This window comes from Mastigoproctus giganteus, chromosome 1 (genome assembly GCF_048544385.1).
Source record: "Mastigoproctus giganteus isolate SK-2022 chromosome 1, ASM4854438v1, whole genome shotgun sequence".
Lineage (NCBI taxonomy): Eukaryota > Metazoa > Arthropoda > Arachnida > Uropygi > Thelyphonidae > Mastigoproctus > Mastigoproctus giganteus.
The window spans coordinates 242,661,192-242,684,606 of NC_143575.1; the positions used below are offsets into that span (position 1 = coordinate 242,661,192).

At 37.5% G+C, this 23,415-nt stretch overlaps 1 protein-coding gene across 4 annotated transcripts in view; it reads right to left on the reverse strand.

The window, feature by feature from the left end:
* The window catches only part of LOC150091709 (fibronectin type-III domain-containing protein 3A-like), a 489,490-nt gene that overhangs the window by 436,438 nt on the left and 29,637 nt on the right, over positions 1-23,415 (reverse strand). For all 4 annotated transcript variants that reach the window (XM_090376531.1, XM_090376557.1, XM_090376540.1 and 1 more), the window contains exon 2: positions 21,015-21,784. In XM_090376531.1, coding sequence (XP_090232657.1) covers positions 21,015-21,732 — 718 coding nt within the window. In that variant the 5' untranslated portion in view covers positions 21,733-21,784. The remainder of the gene's footprint in view (positions 1-21,014; positions 21,785-23,415) is intronic.

A 23,415-nucleotide genomic window follows, 5' to 3' on the forward strand; every position in this document is an offset into this window, starting at 1 on the left:
AGTCATATTTTCAGCATTTTTCTTTAACAAAAAAAATATCAATTGATGTTGTAGGCTGTTTAGATATTATAATTGAACAGATATTGCATATATTAATTTCACCAATAGTAAAAAGATGTATATTAAAACATGTAAAGATATCTTTAGCTTTTTTAAATTATTCTTGAAAATATTTAAATAATTGAAAGTAATATTAAATTTCCAATGAAATTTATATGAAATTGAAAAATTCTAATGTGAGCTATCACAGACCACAGTGTGTTGTGTACGTGATAGACAAATTAATGAAACAGTTGAATAATAAGACAATGGAAAAATAAGGACTTTGTGTGTGTGTGTGTATACAGGGTGTTTCAAAATTATGTATCCACACTTAAAATTTATATTTAATGAACAGTATGCACCAATTTAATTTTCTTAAACTCATTTTGTAGCTTAAAAATAGACATTTTTTTTTTTTTACAATAATTAAATTTTTGTTTTATTTCATAGATACCTTTTAAAATTATGGAGAGCACCCAATTAAGTTTTGGAGAAAGACAGGCAATTATAAAATGGTACGGGGAAATAAGAAAATGTCAATGAAGTTCAGCATGCTTGGAAATAACGATATGGAAAAAAAGTGCCCACATGTTTAACAATTACTCATTTGCGGGATAAATTTGAGGAACACGGAACCATTCAATAACTTAGCATGTGGCAGGAAGAAGACATCAAGAAATAATGAAAGCATTAAAGCTGTAAGAAATGCAATCTTGTGCACTCCAAGAAAATCAACAAGATGGTGTTCACAAGAGCTAAGTTTAAACCGTACAAGTGTTTTTAGAATGATGAAGGAATTAAAAAATTTAAAAAGCAGAAAACATTTCACTTGATTTTGTGCATTTCAGTATGTCAACCTGTTAAAGATAGATGATGCTGCTCATGTATTAATGCTGTTGGAGGGAATTTTGAACAATTAAAGTTTTTTATTGTTGTAAAAAAAAAAATTTGTTTTTTGCCTTCAAAGTATCAAAAAAATTTACATTTGTAAATATTGTTCATTAAATATAAATTTTTAAAGTGTATATACATAATTTTGAAACACCCTATATATATATATATATATATATATATATATTTGGATTTCAGGAAAGCATTTGATACTGTTGCACATGGAAGACTGCTGTACAAATTTCAGCAGTATGGCATTAAGGGCAAGTTACTGAAATCGTTGAGTGGGAGACGGCAGAGAGTGGTAATAAATGGACTCTACATAGACTAATTTTATTAGCAGAGTCCTTCAGGGTTCAGTGCTGGGCCCATTGTTGTTTTGTGTATTTATCAATGAAGGTATATCAGGCTTAATGTCCAAGTTTGCAGATGATACAGAGGTTCGTATGGATGTTAATGACAGTAAAGACAGTATGCTACTGCAACAGGATCTAGAAAAGTTGGGAAGACGGGCTGAGAAGTGGCAACTGAAGTTTAACATTGACAAATGCAAAGTACTGCAAATGGGTAGCAATAACCGAAGAGAAACATACCAACTGTGTGGTACTACACTCTGGAAAGTGAAAAGGACCTGGGGATAATTGTGCAGTCAAATATGAAGTTTGCTGACCAGGGCAGGTCATGGAGTCTTGTCAATGATATATAGGAATTATGCTAGCAGGGTCAGGGAGATGATTATCCCGTTACACAAGGCAATGGTCAGGCCACACCTAGAGTACTGTGTACAGGTCTGGAGGCCTCATTTTAGGAAGGATGTAGAGTTGCTGGAATGAGTACAAAGAAGGGCAAGAAGATTGGCAAAGGGAACAAAGGGGTGCTCTTACCAAGAAAGGCTTAAGTTCTGCAAATTGCAACACCTGGAGAGTGGCCACCTGCGAGGCGATCTGATTGGGGTGTATAAGGCCTTGAATGGCTTGAGCAAGCTGAATGCTGATGGGATTCTTCCTCTTGCTTAGATTAAGAACCTGAGGGGGGCACAGATTCAAATTGAGGAAAGACAGTTGTAGAATAGATGTGCAGTAATTTGCCTTTAGCCAGCAGGTAGTTGATTGGTGGAACAGGCTTCCATCTTTTGTTGTGGAAGTTGATAGCCTAAATAAACTTAAGGCTGAGCTGGACAGGCATTTGGAACGAATGGAGGGGTGAAATGGGAGGGGTTTTTTTTTTTTTTTGGCTGATGCCGCATAAGCTTGCATTGTATGCCTCTACTAATGCTAGTGTGTGTGTGTGTGTGTGTGTGTATATTTTTTTTTTTGTAGGAATAAATTGTGATTAATGTTTTAGTTATCTCTTTGAAAATAGTTTTGGAAGAGAAAATTTGAGTAATTTTTCCAACTACTATCCATACATATTTATAATTTCTATATTTCACTTGACTTAGAATTTCAATGTCAATCGAAGGTACTTACTTGCATTTATACATTTTTGATTTTGTTTCTATGCATAAAATCATGTATCAGTTAGCACTGGTTTTATACAGTGTGACTTTAAAAAAAGTAAATACTTCTGATGTTTGTGAAACACTAACCATATGAATGACAAAACAAAGTAAAAGTGTGTGTTCACAGGCCGTAGAAATTCTTCCAATTGTTGATGGAAATCAAACCGAGATCTCTCCGAATTATTATTATTATTATTATTATTATTATTATTATTATTATTAGCCATACAGTGCAAGGAAGCCTGAGGCTTATGCTGCACCAGCCAAAAAAATTTCTGAGTTACCCAGAGAGAGAGAGCGAGGGAGAAGGGAATCACCAAGAAAGAGAAGAATGATGATATCCAGCTCAGAATTAGTAACAAAGGTGATGGACTGTGCCAACTAAGCTGCCACAGAAGACATGATGCAAAACAAATTATTATTTAACGGCTTGGAGCTTGTCACTGATAAATTGCATATTTTGTGCAGGCTGAAAATACAATTTAAGAGGATTTGAGGTGTAAATTCTATAGTCACTGATGCCATTATACCCTTGGCCTCTCCAAACATGGCAGATGGTGATGCAATTTCTTTATAGCTTTTTTTATTTTAACTTATAATTAAATAATTTAAAGTGACATTTAAGGTTTCACACTATTGCAATAAATTATGACATTATTAATATATTAGCTATGCTTATTTTTTTAAAATCAAACTCTCCTCCTTACCATGTAATTTTATTAAATAAATCAATTAAATCATGTTTTAATAAAACCACACAGTCAGAGGTGATTTTTTAATGAAAAATGAAAAAAATAAGCATAACTGATATTAAGAGGAGCAGATTGCATACGACAAATAATAAAATAAATATTCACATTATTTTAATGCTCATATCCATGTGAGGTTGTCTGTAGAAGTGCGTGTCCACAGGTTAAGTTTCACATTGTGCATGTTGAAAACACAAAATAATTCACAGAAAAAAACCCTACTCCCTCCACCTGAGATCAGCTAATTAGAGTCTCAATTGAAAGTGACTTTAGAAATTCCTCCAAATGGCATATGACAGAAAATTCTTAAATACCAAACAGCAGATAACCTCCCCTTTTAATTCCCCACTGAAAATATACTATCCATCATATCTGGGTAGGGCAAACATATTGTTAAAATAGCTTCTTCATTGGAAAAGTCATTTGTCAAATGACTAATTTGGTGGCTTAGACACAGGTGTGACTTTCACATATGATACAAAAGAACCTACCACTACATAAATTAATTTACAATTGATGTAAGCAGTTTGAAGTAAATGCTGTATCTGCAAGGGAAAAAATCTGCATCACCCCTGTGCCACTGATGAAACACTAGCATGTAGAGAAATTTTTCCACAAAGCCTACAAAAGCACACTTACAGATATAAGCTGTGAGCATATGCCTCAAATAATGATTTCCAATCTTTGGATGTATTCTCCAAAAGTACTTTTGAAAGCTTACAAGCTGCTGTTAATGCAGATGTTAAAACCAAATACAAACAAGAGTTTGATGAGCCTTTTAACAGAGTGGGAGAGGATGGCTTGTTTTCAGTGATAAAGCCACTTTTCACTTGAGTTAACCAGCATAACATTTGGGTGTGGGGTACTGAAAATCACAAAAATAAATGTTACCCGGACATACTGAATAACTAACTGGTTTACGATCAATGTTATGAACGTGCCCATGATTTCACCTTCCACAAGACTGTGTCTCATTACATTTTTGTAGACAAGCAAGATTATCAATAACAAATACCTCAGCAGTGAACAGATGAGATGAGATACAATCTAAGAAGGTTGAGACTAAATTTACTAGACAATATAGAATCACATTGAACCCTATCAGCTATTCATATTTCTAACACGTGTGCATGCATGTTGTCATATGTTGTAGGTTGTAGTCAGTGCCAGTTCTGAATTATGTGAAATATCACTAGATACAGAGACTATCGTTGGGGAGCTGCTAAATTTTAACTAATTGGCATATTCTAAATTTCAGTTATTTGGTATCGTATTTTTGGCTTTTCTAAATTGTTTTAGAAGAGTTCCTTCTGCAATACCTTGTGTCTTGATTCCCCGCACTCTTTATGTTTCATTATGTATGGTTTATTTTTATTTTTCGCTCTATGGGTAGATAATGCTACCGGTAATTGTTTTATTTATTTGCCTATTAATTATTTTGAGCAACATGTAGTGGATAGTACATATTAAATGCTGCCACTGATGTTTGCAGTATTCATTTTTTATTTCACTTTTTGGTTTATATTTATTTATAGTTTTCAATCTATTAATTAATTTATGTATATATATACACATACGAGGATGGTTCAAAAAGTTTGTATCCTAACATACGAGAAAGCCATACCATTATGATTCCCTTTCTATTTTTCGACATAGCCTCCAACCATTGCAATATATTTCTCACACTAATGCTCTAGTGTCTTGGAAAAAAAAATAATCTTTATCTTGGTCCTCCAATCATGCACCTACAGCTGTGACCACCTCAGAATCTGAGGCATATCTCTTCCCATGGATGTTATCCTTTAACTTGGGGACAAAAGTCACTAGGGACAAGATCTGAAGAACAGGGTGGGTGCCAAAGCAACTGAAATCCTGCAGTCTGTATGATGGTCATTGCAATCTGGGAGATGTGACTGGGTGTGCTGTTGTGAAGGAGCAAGACACCTTTTCAGTTTTCCCCACTTCTTTTCTTTGATGGTTTAATGAAATTGTCCTTATGAGGTTGTGTAATATGCACCAGCGATAGTGGTGCCTTTAACAGGTAGTCAATCATGATGATGCATTCTGCACCCCAAAAAATTTATGCTATCACCTTTTGCTGACAGAGCAACGTGGAACTTCACTTACACTTTTCATCCTCAAAGATTTTCATCACGATTTAATCGACACTGCTGAATGAAATGCCTAGACTCATCTATACATCTAAAGGCAAGGCAGATGAGTGAACAGTCATTCATCTGCCTTGCATCACTAGGTCGTGCACATAGTTGATGTTTCCTCAGTGGTGGATGTGGGGGGTCCATCCGGAATGACCTGCATCATTGCTCATCTGTCAATATTTGTGGGACCCATTAAGCACAACCTTTTTTCATCTTCAAAGATTTCATCATGACAGAATCAACATTGCCAACTGAAAATGCTTACAGATTTGTATCATCTATGGCTCAGCTATACATCTAACAGTCATTTGTCTGTCTTGCATCACTATATCATGCACGTGGTGGATGTGTGTGGGGGAGGGTCATCCAGATTGATCAGCATCATTGCACGATTCCCTGCCACAACAAAATTCTGTGCCACTTCACAACTGTAGAATATGCAAAATTATCCTCCAATGTCTGCACCACATTAGCATGAACCTCCTGTGGGGATATTCCTCTCAAAGACAGTTATTTTATCACTGCCTGTAGTTTTTTTCTCAATTTCAAAAATTTTCTACTTCTATATTGACAAAATCATCTGCAAAAAGAAAGAAAGGACTGGTTTTATTAAACTGAGATATTTGGTATAGTGATGGATAAGATTTACTACCTGCCGAAAATATATGGCATAATCAGTAGGTTAGAATACGAACTTCTTGAACACTGTGTGCGTGCGCGCTCACGCTCTGTCTCTGCAAGTCCACAATAATTTCTGAACATAAGCATCAAAATTGAACAAGGATAGCCAACATGATTTTTACCTCCAATAACTTAAATGCCGTTTTCAACCAATTTTATGCTTAGATTTCGAAATCACCATGAAAGTTTCATCACGTCCAATTATTAAATATAGAGGGAGTTACATTTTACCAAATATGCTAATTTCGCATAACCTAGCCAGTAATGTATAACATACTGATTTATTTTAGCAGATATAAGCTAATTCTCTTAATTTTAACAATCTATTCTGGCCTCAGTTTTCTTGTGACAAACATAACCAGACTTCTACATATAATTCTTAGGTTCAAATTCCGATGCAACAATTTACAACTTGAAGAAAGCACGTTTAGCGTTTTTGGTGAGGATTTTTGTAGGCTGTGCCAAGGTTTTCCAAGTAGGTTCTAGATTACAGCAGTGGAATATACTTGCAGCAGGAACAAAGATTTTAGTGTTTCGAAAAAGACATGAAAAGCTTTAGAAATGTTTTGCTACGAAGGACAGTATACATTTTTGCAAAGACATTATTGGACTTCTGAAAGAACTGGGTGTCATGCATAAGTCAGATGAATGGCATTTATATAGAAGCCTCAAAATTAAGTTCAAAAGCAGTTTTGCTAGATAATGGCAACGAATTTCCATCGGTTCCTGTGTTTCATTCAGTTGGATTTAAAGAAAGTCATGAAAGCATGTTCTACATGCTGTAAAATACCAGGATTATGGTTTGAACATATGCAGTGATCTTAAAGTTATTGGTTTGCAGGGGAGAGTTCACAAAATATTGTTTTGTGTGTTTGTTTGTTGTTTGGTTTTTTTTAGGAGCATTAGCAACTAAGGCCATATTGCTCCGGGGATATGCGGTGGTCATTATATGACCTTTCTGCATCTTCCGTATTTGGTGGTCACGGGCTTGAACACCGGTCTAATCAAGAAACGTGCTACGCACTGCTGCTCCTGCCCACCTAGCTACAGAGGTGCCTTTGTGTGTTTGTGGAATAGCCGTGACATTGGGACAAGTTCATACCAGGACAGTGTAATGTAAAATATATTCATTTAATGCAATCAAACAAGGTTCTTCTTCCACCCCTGCACATCAAATTTGGATTGATGAAAAATTTCACGAAAGAACTAGATAAAGAAGGTAACAGATTTGCATACTTGAGAAGTGTTTTTTCTAATTAAACATATGCCAAACTTAAGGAAGGAATTTTCATAGGATCCCAAATTAGGAAATTTCCTGAAAGATATGTTTGAAACCAGTTAAAGGAGATTGAATTGGCAGCTTGGCGATCATTTAAGGCAGTACATGGTTTTTTGGGTAATAGGAAAGAAGAAAATTATGACATGTTGGTGTCTAATTTACTCGAGTGCTGTGAAAAAACAGGCTTCATTCCCATCTCGAATTTTCCCCCAAAAATCTGGGAGATTGTGAGTGATGAACAAGTGGAGTGGTTTCATCAAGATATATCTACAACAGAAAAGCAGTACCAAGGTACTTTTTTTTTTTTTTTTTTTTTAGCAAAAATGCATAATACAAAACAAGACAATTGCTGTGTTCTGATGCTTAATAATATTATTATTAGCCATATGGTGCAAGGAAATAGTAGTAGTGGCATGTGATGCAAGAAAGCAAGTGTATGAGCTTATGCAGCATCAGCCAAAAAAAAAAAAAAAAAAAATCACACCATTCCCTCCAAATGCCTGTCCAGTTCCTCCTTAAATTTATTTAACCTATCAACTTCCACAATGACAGATGGAAGTTTGTTCCAGCAATTAACCACCCGCTGGCTAAAGGTAAATTTCCGCACATCTGTTCTATATCTGTCTTTTCTTAATTTGAATTTATGCCCCCTTAGGTTCATAATCCGAACAAGTGGAAGGATTCCCATCAGAATCCAACATGCTCAATCAGATCGTTGCGCAGGTGCCTAGTCTCCAGCCACTGCAATTTTCAGAACTTAAGCCTCTCTTGGTAAGAGGATCCCTTCATTCCCCCTCACCAATCTTGTTGCCCTTCTCTGTAAATCTACATCCTTCCTAAAATGAGGCCTCCAAACCTGTATGCAGTACTCAAGGCGTGGCATGACCATTGCCTTATACAGAGGGACAATCACCTCCTTTTCCCTGCTAGCAAAATTCCTATATATCATTGACAAAATTTTAGCATTAGCATTAGTAGAGGCATTTGATGCAAGAAAGCAAGCTTATGCAGCATCAGCCAAAAAAAAAAAAAAAAACCCACTTCCACTTCACCCCTCTGTTCATTCAAAATACCTGTCCAGCTGAGCCTTAAACTTATTTAGGCTATCAACCTCCACCACAAGGGATGGCAGTCTGTTCCACCAACCAACCACCCGCTGGCTAAAGGCAAATTTCCGCACGTCTATCCTACATCTGTCTTTCCTCAATTTGAATTTATGCCCTCTCAGGTGATTTTTCTGAGCTAGAGGAAGAATCCCATCAGCATTGAGCATGCTTAAACCATTCAAGGCTTTATACACCTCTATCAGATCACCTCGCTGGTGCCTAGTCTCCAGACACTGTAATTTGCAAAACTTAAGCCTTTCTTCGTAAGAGCACCCCTTTGTTCCATTCACTAATCTTGTTGCCCTTCTCTGTACTCGTTCCAGCAGCTCTACATCCTTCTTGAAATGAGGCCTCCAGACCTGTATACAGTACTCTAGGTGTGGCCTGACCATTGCCTTATACAATGGAATAATCACCTCCTTATCCCTGCTGGAAAAATTCCTGTATATCATTGACAATACTCCATGAGCTACTCTTGCACCCCGTCTGCACTGCTCAGAGAACTTCATATCTGCCTGCACAATCACCCCCAAGTCCCTTTCATTCTCTACCACTGTCAGTGTAGTACCACAGAGTTGATACGTTGCTCTGGGGTTGCTGTTTCCCATGTGTAGTACTTTACATTTGTCAATGTTAAACTTCATTTGCCACCTCTCAGCCCATCTGCTCAACCTTTCCAGATCCTGTTGCAGCAGCATAGTGTCCGAGTGTCCTTGACAACCTTGCCAACCTTTGTATTCATCTGCAAACTTGGACATTAAGCTTGATATACCATCATCAATATCATTCATAAATACAGAAAACAACAATGGACCCAACACTGAGCCCTGAGGGACTCCACTAATAACATCAGTCCACGATGAGCAGTGTCCATTGATTACCACTCTCTGTCTTCTCCCCCTCAACCACCCCTTTATCCATAGCAGCAATTTGCCTCCAATGTCACACTGCTCCAATTTGTGCAGCAGTCTTCCATGTGCAACAGTACCAAAAGCCTTTCTAAGATCCAAGTATATAATATCAAAGTTATTCCCTGCATCCAGCTCTTTTGTGACTGCATCATAGTATCCAATCAAGTTGGTCAGGCAAGACTTCCCCTTAACAAAACCATGCTGTGTCTGAGCTATAACTGAAGTCTTGTCTAAATGATCCTGCAGTGCTTCTTTAACCAGTGCCTCCATTAATTTTCCTGGAATAGAAGTTAAGCTCACAGGTCTATAATTACTTGTTTCAGCCTTTGATCCTCCTTTGTGAATTGGGGTCACATTTGCACATTTCCAGTCCATGGGTACCTCCCCTGAGTCCAAGGAAGCTCTCATAATTATGGCTAAGGGTTTGTTTACTTCCTTTGCTGCCTCCTTTAATATAACTGGATAGATCCCATCCATCCCGGGTGCCTTTCTTGTGTTTATCTTCAACAGTTTCTCCTCCACTTTACTCCCAGTTATTTCAAGATTCTGTAGCTTACTGCTAGAGTTGAATACACCTCTGGCATTCCCCTTGCTGAATAACTCCTCATGTGTGAATGTCGATGCAAAATCCCATGACCTGCCCTGGCAGCCTGTCTGCATTGCTCAGAAAACTTCATATCTGACTGCACAATTAATCCCAGGTGTTTTTCATTTTCTACCACCTTAAGTGTAGTACCACACAGTTGGTACGTTTCTCTGGGGTTACTTCTACCCATATGCAGTACTTTGCATTTGTCAAGGTTAAACTTCAGTTGCCACTTCTTAGCCCATCTGCCCAAATCATCTAGATCTTGTTGCAATAGCACACTGCCATTACTGTCATTAACAACCCTGCCAACCTTTGTATCATCTGCAAACCTCGACACTAAGCCTGATATTCCTTCATCAATATCATTGATAAATATACAAAACAACAAAAGATCCAACACTGAACCCTGTGGGACTCCACTAATAACATTAGTGTTATTAGTGGAGCAGCGAAGAGCAGCACCCATTAATTACCACCCTCTGAACTAGCACAACTGCTAGTTCACTGTGAGGGAGTAAGCAGGAATACAAGAGAAAATCCCTTAGTAGCAAACATTTTTAAGGACAATTACAGGTATGCTGATTATATATTACTGAAAATATACCGTATTTCCCCATGTATAAGACGTTCCCGTGTATAAGACGCACCTTAATTTTGGGACCCGAAATTTGAAAAAAAAAAAATGTATTACATAAAGTTATTGAACTCAAGTTTTATTCATCATAAAATTCATACAACTCCTCATCACTGCCAAAACTCCCATCCATTAGCTTGTCCTCATCTGTGTCTGATGACGAATCACTGTCTTCATATATTGCCTTGTCCTCAGTTCCATCTATGGCATTTGAAATGCCACACTTCTTAAATGACTTGACAATGATCTCAATCTTGATATTATCCTAGGATCTTTTCACCTAGGTACAAACTTCTCCTATAGTTGGTTTCTTCACTCTTCCTGCTAGTGTCAAATTGTCCCCAGAAGACTTCATCCATTGGTTCCATTCGTCTCTCATGGCAGCTTTGAAGGGTTTGTTAATGCTGACATCAAGTGTTTGGAGCTGGGATGTCAAGCCTCCAGTTTTGTTTTTGTTTTTTGCTCTGCAGCAATCTTCTTTGTATTTTTTGTTATGTGTGCCCTGAACTGATCAAGCACCAATAGGGCAGGTTTGCGTAAGAGCCCACCTGATCTCCTGCTCCAAACTTTCTCAAACCAGATCTTCATCCCATCCTGATCCATCCAACCCTTGTCATGAACGTGGACAATCACTCCTCGAGGAATGTCTTCTTTTGGCATTGTTTTGCGTTTGAAAATCAGCATAGGAGGCAGCTTGGTTCCGTCGGCACAACAAGCTAGAACCACTGTATAATGGCTCTTTTCATGTCCACTTGTCTTCACAGTTACAGTTTTCACCCCCTTCTTATCAACAGTTCTGTTACTTGGGACATCAAACTGAAGGGAGACTTTGTCCATATTTGCAATCTGTCCCAACTTAAACTGATGTCTTCCGACATTGAATGACAAAACAATGAAATTCAAGGACCTTCTGCTCATAGCTTTCAGGCATCTTTTGGGTAAGTCTGGTGTGTGTACACATGCAGTCCATTCCATTTCATGAACCTGAAACCAATTTTGTCCCCCTTTGAAATCAGTACTTCTTTTCATCAGCAATTCTTCTTGCCTCATGCTGAACCATCTTTGTGGACACAGGAATTCCAACTGCCCTTTGCTCCTCAATCCATATCTTCAATTCCCTCTCTAAATCAGGCCATTTTGCTGACTTGCCTCTAACGGCCTTCTTCTGCCATGGCGTTTTCAGTAGGGTTTTTTCTTCCCATAGCCAGTCTCGGATTGTTTTCTCAGTTGGAGGAGCACCAAACTTACATTCAGCAGCACGATTTCCATTCACTTTTGCAAACTGGATCACTTTTGACTTGAATTCAGCACTGTAAGAAAATCTTTTCTAAGGCATTTTTGGGCAGAACGTGGCAAAACATAACGTAATATACCAGTAACAAGTGTGAAACAATGAGCGCAAAGACAACAAGTGCGAAAAAGTGGGAAATGCAAGTAAAAAAAAATCTACAACCACTGTATAAGATGCACCCAGTTTTTAGACCCAAAATTTTTCGAAAAAAGGTGCGTCTTAACTATTTTGCAATGATTTATGATATTTTTTCCGAAGTTAAATGAGTTATAGAGAACGTATAATTTTTTTTTTACACTTGTATTACAAACTTGAATTATACGTAAATATCTTATTAAACATTGAAACATCTTTTGATGTAGACATGATACAGACTTTTTATAGCGATTTTTGGAATCGGCACATTTATTCTTCCAGAATCACATTTTCATTGTGGAGGTATGAAAAAAAAAATAAATATTTTTTGTTGGCTAGTGTAATAAACAGCAAGCCAATGTGACATTCTGTTTCCTACTGAACAACAGTAGAAAACTGATAGAACACCATCAGAAACAGAACTTCTGCAAAAAAAACCTATGGGGGAATCTTCTGGACTCAAATTCATTGTATGTAGATGTCACAAGCATTTTAAAGCTAGAAGAAACAGCACAGAACATAACTCTACTCCAGGACATCCATCAACATTAATAATTGATGTGGCTGTTGGTCCAACACCTGCTATTGTCCTTGAAGATAGTCAGAAAATTTGCAGAGACTTTGGGTATTAGTTATGGGAGCATACAAAGTATTTTGAAAGAATGTTTAGGAATGGCACATGCTTGTTTATGTTGGATAACTCAACTCCTTACACCTGAAAAAAAGCAGTTTAGAGTTAGCATCTGTGTTCACCTCAAAAACTCCCCCTACCAATATAAGAAAATTGGGTTCCTTTTGCAGTCTAGTCCTGGATCCACTGCTACGATCCTGATTCAAAACAACAACATTCACAGTGGAATCATAGCAAATCTATATCTCTAAAGAAGATTATATGCATGCCTGAAGAATGGTGATCATATTTGCTGGCAAGCATATAATCACCATTTTTTTTTTTTTTTTTTTTCAATATGAAAGGCATTATTTACACTCATAGTTTGGAAAAATATTGTATTCTGCCTGGACAGTACTACAGTGAAGTTCTAAAGAGACTGAATTGGAAAGTGGCTCAAAGACTATTTGAAAACATCAGGATGGCTACCGCACCATGACAATGCAAGGGTACATACAGCACAACCAATGAGGTTACATGAGTTAAGCATCAAAACAATCCCCACCATCCCTACAGTTCAGATCTTGTCTCAGTTATTTATAAAATGGGTGGAGAGGTGGGACAACTATTATTATTATTAACTATATGGTGCAAGGAATCCTGAGGCTTATGCTGCACCAGCCAAAAAAAATTCCCGAGTTACCCTGAGAGAGAGAGAAAGAGAAAAGAATCACCAAGAAAGAGTATATTGAACTTGATGGAGTGGTTATATCAAAAAGGAATAACTATTAGAAACTGAATAAGGCAGTGTTGTGTTTTTAATTTAATTTGACTTTTGTGGTACAATTTTATGATTTAAATGTTTCACAAGCTTTATTTTTTTTTTTATTTGTTGCAAAAAAAAAAAAAAAAAAAAAAGCACTTCTTACAAAGGTAGCAGATTACCTTAACTTTCAGATTATCATAATTACAAAATCCAACCAAGAACATATTACAGGAGTGTTTCCCACTGTGTAGTTCAGAAACATTTAACAATTTTTGAACCATCTCATAGGGAGCTGCAGGCAAAAAAAAAAGTAGCAACAGATTTATTCTACATTTAAAAGTGTAATATTGATATCCATTATAAGCCTTTTTGGATCTCACTCAAGTATTATAAATTGAAATGTCCACATTGTTAATGTTGCAAGAGCTATTAACAATACAGAAATAAACAAAATATCAAGGAGGTAAGCAAATCCTGGGGCTTAGAGGAGAACAGCTGTGTGTTATCAGACACTCAGCCTAAAACACTGATGGATCCAATATCTCTCTATTACAGAAGATTTAGGAGAAGTCCGGTTGGCCTGCCTCCCTAAAATCCACTCATGCACACCTTCTCGATGGTAAGCCCTGTTACGTCACTTAGGTGGCAACGAACGTGTAGAGTGGTTCTCTTCAAGACGCCTGGTCAGCATGAAGAGGAAAAGACCAAACCCTCCAGCAATGAGAGCACAACGATACAAATGGCCCTCAGTCCCCAGCAGCTTTCACTCTCCCTCTTACGGCAGCGAGAGGATCAGAGTGGAAGCAGAGGGTGCTAAGAATCTCTGGGTATGACCAGGCTGCCATGCACGGAAATTGAACTTGTCCTGTTATAACGTACGATCACTCATCGGTGAAGACAGGATATTAGAGCTGGAAAAGGAATTAGAAAATGTGAATTGGAATATCATCGGTTTGGCTGAAACAAGAAGAAGAAATGAATCACTTATAAGTTTATCAAGTGGAAATCTGCTGTACACCAATGGAAACAGTGAAAGGAGTGAAGGTGGAGTTGGGTTTCTGGTCCATAAAGATTTTAAAAACAACATTTTGGAATTCAAAAGTACATCACCAAGGGTGTCAAGACTAATACTCAAGATTTCTAAGAGGTACAAGCTAAAGATTATAATGATTTATGCACCAACATCGAGCCATGATGATGAAGAGGTTGAAGAAATGTACTCTGAAATTGAGAGTCTTCTAGATGAGCAGAAAACCCACTACACTATTATTATGGGGGACTTCAATGCTAAGGTTGGAAAAAGGCAAAACAGCGCAGAAAGAGGAACTATAGGAAATTTTGGAATTGGTGAAAGAAATAAAAGAGGTGAAAGACTTGTGGAATTTGCAGAATCTCAAGGAATGTCAGTAATGAACACTTTTTTCAAGAAAAGGGTGAACAGAAAGTGGACATGGAAGAGTCCAAATGGATTAACAACTAATGAAATCGACTTCATCCTCACTAACAGAAGATATATTGTGACTGATGTTACCGTCCTGAATAAGGTAAATGTTGGAAGTGATCACAGAATGGTAAGATGTACACTTGATATAGATGTAGGAAAGGAAAGGAAAAAACTGACTCGAGTAAATAATACAAAGGTCTTTGAGATAACAGAAGAGGAGAAAAAGCAGTATGTACTGGAACTTAAGAACAAGTATGAGCTTCTGCAGACTGCTGAGGACCAAGATATCAACAAGGAATATTACAACTTTTTGAAAGTGATAAAGCCCAAGAAACCTATAGGGAAACAGAAATCCAAAGAAGAAAAAATTAGTCAAGAAACACTTGTCATGATGAACCAAAGACGACAAATGAAGAGCAAGAAAAACACTGACAGGGAGAAAATTGAGTATACTGAGTTATGCAAAGCCATTAGAAAGAGACTCAGAGAGGACATAAGAAGATTTAACACAAGAAAAGTAGAACAAGCATTAAGGGAAAACAAAGGATTTAAATCAGCAGCCATGAGCAGTAATACAGAAAGACAAATGATACTGAAACTGAAGAATAGCGATGGTGTACTTATAAACAGCAGAGAAGGCATAATTCAAATAGCAGAAGACTACTATAGAGAATTATACAAGGAGCGAGGGAATGATACCAGCAGTGGGGAAGATGGATTGAAAAGTAGCAACACATACGACATACCCGATATTCTTCCTGATGAGGTAGAACATGCATTGAAGAAAATGAAGAATCGGAAAGTCCCGGGGGAAGATGAAGTTACTGTAGAGTTGTTAAAATTGGGAGGAAGAGACATAACACAAAAACTGGCAAGGCTCTTCACAAAGTGCATTAGAAAAGGTGCGATGCCTAAGCAGTGGAATAATGCAATCATAGTTTTGCTGCATAAGAAAGGAGATAAATCAGAAATTGGAAATTATAGACCAATTAGCTTGTTATCCCATATCTACAAGTTGTTCACAAGGGTCATTACTAACAGATTAGAAAGAATACTTGATGAGAATCAACCGAAAGAGCAAGCTGGCTTTAGGACAGGATTCTCAACTATGGATCACCTTCACGTAATATCACAGCTAATGGAGAAAGCAAATGAATATAAAACACCATTATGCCTGGCATTTGTGGATTATGAAAAGGTATTTGACTCCATACAGCATAAGGCAATGTTTCGGGCACTGGAAAGACAAGGCATAGATACTCCATATATTATGATTTTGAAGAAAATATATGAGAGTGCTACATCCTTTATTAGACTAGACAAAGACAGTAGCAAATTTAAAATCGAGAAAGGAGTTCGACAAGGAGACACAATATCTCCGAAGCTGTTTACTGCTGCCCTTGAGGAAGCTTTCAGAAGATTAGACTGGTCGCAGAAAGGAGTCAATGTGAACGGAGAGTACCTAAACCATTTACGATTTGCAGATGACATTGGGGTCATAAGCCACGATCCCAAAGAATTAGAGGAAAATCTTAATCAGTTATGCACAGTTAGTAAGGATTTTGGACTAAAGATGAATATGGCTAAAACAAAAGTAATGATGAACAAGTATGCCACGGAAAGGGAAATAATGATTGAAGGAGCAGTAATTGAAAAGGTGGAGTCATATACTTATCTGGGACAAGTTATTAGCTGTAATAATGATAAATGGCTGGAAGTCAAGAGAGAATAAATTTTGGATGGATAGCATTCAGGAAATATAGTCACATACTGAAGAGCAATATCCCAGTTTGTCTGAAACGTAAAATAATGAATCAATGTATACTCCCCACCATGACTTATGGAAGTGAAACTTGGGCACTCACCAAAAGAATGGAAGAGAAGCTAAGAACTACACAGCGAAGAATGGAACGAATTATATTGGGAATCAGACTGTTAGATAAGAAGAGAAACACGTGGATTAGGCAGCAAACTCAAGTAAAGGACATTCTTATCAAAACTAAAGAACTAAAATGGTCTTGGGCAGGACACATAGCTCAAAGACATGATGACAGATGGACTAAGAAAATAACAGAATGGTACCCAAGAGGAGCTAGAAGAAAACCTGGAAGACAAAGGCGGAGATGGATAGATGAAATTCATGAGTTTTTGAGTAGTAAATGGATGGCCAGTGCTCAAAACAGAAGGATCTGGAAAGTTGCTGGAGAGGCCTTCATCCTGCAGTGGATTGAAAATGGCTGATGATGATGATGATGATGAAGCAAATCCTCAGCCATAATTATAAGAGCATCCTTGGACTCAGAGGAGGTATCGATCGATCGATTGAAGATGTGCAAATGTAATCCCATTTCATAAAGGGGAATTAAAAGGTGACATGACTAATTACAGACCTATTAGCTTAACGTCTGTTCCAGGGAAAATAACGGAGTCACTGGTTAAAGAAGTAATGCAGGATCAGATGGACACGAAGGTAGTTATACTGCAGTCACAGCATGGATTTGTTAAGGGCAGGTCTTGTTTAACCAATCTGATGGGTTACTAAGATGACCAAAGAACTGAATGCAAAAAATAATTTTGACATCATATACTTGGATTTCAGGAAGGCTTTTGATACTGTTGCACATAAAAGACTACTGTGCAAACTAAAGCAATATGACATTAAAAGCAAGTTACTGCTACGGATAAAGGAAAGGTTAAGTGGAAGCCAGAGAGTGGTTATCACTGCTCTTCATGGACTAATGTTATTAGTGGAGTTTCCCAAGGTTCAGTGCTATGCCTATTGTTGTTTAGCAAATGCAAGGTACTGCATATGGGTAGCAGGAACCCCAGAGTAACTTATCACCCATGTAACACTACACTCCGGATAGTGGAAAATTAAAAAAAAAACCTGGGAGGGGAGGTAATTGTGCAGTGAAACATGAAATTCTCTGAGCAGTACAGACATGCTGCCAGGACAACTCATCGGGTTTTGTCAGTGATATACAGAAATTTTGCTTGCAGGGATAAGGAGGTGATTATCCCTTTTATAAGGCCATGGCTAGGCCACATCATGAGTACTGTCTGGAGGACTCACTTTAGGAAAGATATAGATCTGCTGGAATCGTTGCAGAGAAGGTCAACTAGATTGTGAAGGGAACAAAAGGGTACTCATACCTAAAACAGCTTCAGTTCTGCAAATTACTGCATCTCGAGGCTAGGCATCTGTGGGGAGCTCTGATTGAGGTGTTTAAAGCCTTGGAATGGATTGACTAAACTGATGATTGTTAATGACATTCTTCCAGTTGCTGAGACTACACACGAGGGGTCATAAATTCAAGTTGAGGAAGGATGGTTGCGGATAGATGTGTGGAGGTTTGCCTTCATCCTGGGGTGGTTGATTGTTGGAACAGGCTTCCATCTGTTTTTGTGGAAATGGATGGGTTGAATAAATTCAAGAAATAATTTTCTCTTGGAACGTACAGATGGGTGAACTGTGTAGATTTTTTTTTTTTTTTTTTTTTGGCTGATGCTATATAAGCTTTTCTTGCATCATTTTAGCATTAGTAAAGGCACATGACGCAAGGAAGCAAACTTATATAGCATCAGCCAAAAGAGGAAAAAAAAAAAAAAAACTTCTCATTTCATACATCCACTCGCTCCAAATGTTTGTCTAGTTCTGCCTTGAATCTATTTAAGCTATCAACTTCTACAACAGATGGAAATTTCTTCCAGCAATCAACCACCCGCTGGCTAAAGGCAAACTTCCGCACATCTATGCTACAGCTGTCTTTCCTCAATTTGAATTTATGCCCTCTCAGGCAATTATTCTGAGCAAGAGGAAGAATCCCATCAGCATTAAGCATGCTCAAACTGTTCAAGGCTTTATATACCTCAATCAGATCACTTCGCAGGTGCCTAGTCTCTAGACACTGTAATTTGCAAAACTTAAGATTTTCTTCGTAAGACAACCCCTTTGATCCATTCATTAATCTTGTTGCCCTTCTCTGTACTCGTTCCAGCAGCTCTACATCCCTCTTAAAATGAGGACTCCAGACCTGTATACAGTACTCAAGGTGTGGCCTGACCATTGCCTTATACAAGGGGTTTAACTAATGTACAAGTTAGTGCAATTGCATCATTTCAATACATAGCCAACTACTTAAGTAGTTATAAATTGGCATCATTAAGTATATCTCATATTGTGAATACCTTCACAACGAGCTGGCATGATATTGAACTACCTCGAATAAGTAACACTTCACCATACGAGAAGACTTTGTTACTTATTCTCAGCGGATACCATCACCCATATGCCACCATTTCGTTTCGGAGCTTATTAGTTCCTCATAAATGGGTGGGTTGGTACACTGGCATTGCAATGATGACAACCCAGTTGTGAAGTATAAATCCACAATATGAGAGATGCCTGATGGAGTGGAGTAATTTAGATTACAGTATAGTTTAGGGCTAAAGCCTCAGGTTTTACGAGGGAATAATCACCTGCTTATCCCTGCTAGAAAAATTCCTGTATATCATTGACAAGACACCATGAGCTACTCTTGCAGACCATCTGCACTGCTCAGAAAACTTCATATCAGCCTGCTCAATTACTCCCAGGTCCTTTTCATTCTCTACCCACTTTCAGTGTAATACCAAACAGTTGATACATTACTCTGGGGTTACTGCTTCCCATATGCAATATTTTACATTTGTCAATGTTAAACTTCAGCTGCCACCTCTCAACTCATCCTGCTCATCTTTACTTGATCCTATTGCAGCGGCATACTGTCATTAACAACCCTGCCAACCTTCGAATCCTGTGCAAACTTGGACATTAAGCCAGATATACCATCATTAATAAATACAGAAAACAAGAATGGATCCAACACTGAACCCTGCGGGGACTCCACTAATAACATTAGTCCACGAAGAGCAGTGTCTATTGATTACCACTCTGGTTATCCATACCAGCAATTTGCCTCCAGTGCCAACACTGCTCCAGTTTGTGCAGCAGTATTCCATGTGCAACAGTATCAAACGTCTTTCTAAGATCCAAATATATATGACATCAAAATTATTCTTTGCATCCACTTCCTTTGTGACCACATCATAGTATCCAATCAAATTGGTCAGGCAAGACTTCCCCTTAACAAAACCATGCTGTGTCCAAGCTATAACTGAAGTCTTGTCTAGATGATCCTGTAGTGCTTCTTTAACCAGTGCCTCCATTAATTTCCCTGGACAGAAGTTAAACTAACAGGTCTGTAATTACTTGTGTCGCCCTTTGATCCTCCTTTGTGATTTGGGGTCACATTTGCACATCTCCAGTCCATCGGTACCTTCTCTGAGTCCAAGGAAGCTCTCAAAATTATAGCTAAGGGTTTGCTTACTTCCCTTGCTGCCTCCTTTAATATAACTGGATAGATCCCATCCACCCTAGGTGCCTTTCTTATGTTTATCTTCAACAATTTCTGAATATAATCCTCCACTTTGCTCTCAGTTATTACAAAATAATCTAGCTCACTGCCAGAGTTTAATTTATCTCTGGCATTCCCCTCCCTGAATAACTCCTCATGTGTGAATGTAGATGCAATTTTGCCATTATTACTACTAAATGTATGAAGAAAATCTACCAAAAGTTCACCCAACCCTCAGTTATCCCAACTTAGGTGAAGGTATTACAATTTTTCTACTAGATACTGTTTTTTCTTTTCACTTATAGGCAAACTATAAATTCTGGGCCACTGTGCGAGGTTACTGAATGAGCCCCATATGGGCCTCTTACTCCTCCTCCTGCAGTGGCAGACCCAGCAGTATGCTAGTTTTCCCACTGTTTTCATTCTATTAAAAAATTAACCTTTAGAATATATACAATTTACAGAGAAAATTTAAGAATTGATTGTGTCGTTAGTTGTCTCTGTTAATCTTATCAAACCAATACTATTTATCCCTTTTATAATTAAGCCTTTATGTGCTTCAAAATGTCTCATAAATATTTTCTGTGGATCATAGAATCCACCATTTTTAAGTACATTTCTATGATGTATATCAATTTATCGATCTAATACCTCAACTTGATTTCTAGCAGTTGCTGCTATATTTACTACAAAGGAATTTTTACTATTAACTACTGGATCTAAGAAGTTGATAATTCAAAAATCTGTCCATTTTTTTTTTTTGCCACACCCTAGTATATCAACATTGGATTACATATTTATTATGGGTTAAAAAAAAATATATATCAAACCTTGAATTAGTTGCATATGATCTCCCATATTAAAAGATATCGTCTCTCCCGGATTGACATGAAGATGAACGATGTGCTGAACTGCAGTACTACCAATATGAGGATTCCCACACGTATTACTTTTCAGAGGCTGCTGATTTGGGGTTGTTGTTTGAGAATGTAAAGTTGGGCTATATCGCCTGTGTGTAGGAGATGGTCCTCTACTACTGTAAGGATTCTTAGCATTTGAGTAATGTTGAAAGTTTGCATTACTAGCATTAGGATAAGTATACTGTTGATACTGATAACTTGTGACATGCAGCTGATTATCAACAGCTGTAACTGCCCATACATCTGTGGCTAACTGCTGTGATAAGCAGTCTGATGCAACAACACAGCTATTATCATTCTTTGTTATACCTTGATTTGTTACTCCATTCAGTGTAGTATTTTCTAATCCACCATCACTTGATCTTCCAGATGACTGGGAATTAGCATTATTTCCACATTTCAAATGGATCCAATTATTTTTAAGTCCATCTGCATTTTGAGATTTCTTATGCTTGACTTTGTTTTCTACATCTTCACCACTCTCAGCACTTATATCACATGGAACAACCTGACCATTAACTGTTAAACAAATACCATCGTCTACTGATACTGAGTCACTCAGAGAAGTGGTAGGGTCCATCTTTTCATCTGCTACAATATACTGTGTTCCATCATTTAGGTCTGCCATCACCAGGTGAATCTCTTTTAAATGCAAGGTGCCATTAAGATACTGAGGATGGCTACAAAAAATGAAAAATAAAACATAAATAAACAACTGCATATAATATATTATTAATAACAACTATGTATTGAGATAATTCTTTTCTTTCAGCAAAAACTTATTTTAAAAACAAGGCTGAACAAGTAAAATTAGAAACTTGTTTCTTTCCAAGATCTGTTGCCACAACAATTTAACATTTTTGAAGTATTAAATTTATAAGTTTATAAACCTTACACAGGAAACAGTTGAAAAAGGCCTAAACTAAATGAAAGTTTTAGCACAAAATGCTACCTTATTTAAATTTGAGATGAAGTATTTAAGAGTCTTTCTAACATGATTATGTGACAACACTCCTCACTGGTTGCATAATCCTTTTACATGTAAGTTCACCGTCTTCCAATTGGAGAAAAGGGTATAATTTGTCATATTAATTAATCACAATTTGAAGTAACTATCCAATTCCACCCAGAACTCTGCCAGACTCTTTTCCAACTACTTCCAAATGATCGACAGACTGCTGAGAAACAAATTTCATAAGATTTAATCTCCTGTTTCTTCCCAAAATTTTATATTTTCTGTTTATATTCAAGCACAACCATGTAGGTCAGAAGCATTTGGGGGGATACAAGGACTAATAGATTAACAGTAGCCACTGGCAGAGGTGAAAGTGATTCTTGTACTGCTTCTATTGGAATGAGCAGCAGCCTGGAAAACAAGATGCAAGATATTTCAGAGACTGCTGGGAGTCATTGCGGTACAAGTAAACACATGGGTTGTGTTAGGGTAGCTAAGAATAGAAACAGGTGCATGTATACTTGTGTGTACACCAATGCTAGGAGTTTAGTAAATAAATTTGATGAATTTGAGGTATTGCTCAAAACATCAAAGGCAGATATTGTTGGGATATCAGAGACGTGGTGTCACACAGATATAAGGAATGCAGAACTGGAATTTGGGGAGTACAATGTCTACAGAAAGGATAGACAGGATAGGAAGGGAGGAGGGGTTATGCTATTAGTTAAGAAACACATAAAATCCAAGGAAGTGAAGCCAGTCGACATCGATGGACAGGGCAGTGTCGAGTCAGTTTGGTGTGACATAAGCATTGGGAGATCAAAATTGAGAGTAGGAGTGTGCTATAGGCCTAATGACTGATGAATATAATAAGAAACTGTACAGGGAAATAGAGTGGGCCAGTAAATCAGAGTTTTATAATGGGGGATTTTAATTTCCCAGATATTGACTGGAATTTGTGGGTTGGTCACTCTCACACTAGCAAGGCTTTTGTGGATTTACTGGATGATTGTTTTCTGCATCACCATGTTTGGGAGGCAACTAGAGGGAGTAATACTCTTGATCTGATTATCAGTAGTGATTCTTCATGCATTAAGAATCTGCAGATAAAGGAACCACTAGGTGGCAGTGATCACAGTGTGCTGAAGTGGGATTTACTCAAAGAGGTAACTACCATCAGGGGTAAAGGGAAGGGTTTTTGCTTTCGTAAAGGTGACTACGATGGTCTGAGACAGTATTTAAATTCTATACAGTGGGACCAAATGATGATGTTACCAACATCAAATTCAAAATGGTAAGCATTCAAAGAACTTATCTTGGAAGCTATTAGGCTTTACATACCAACTAAGAAATATT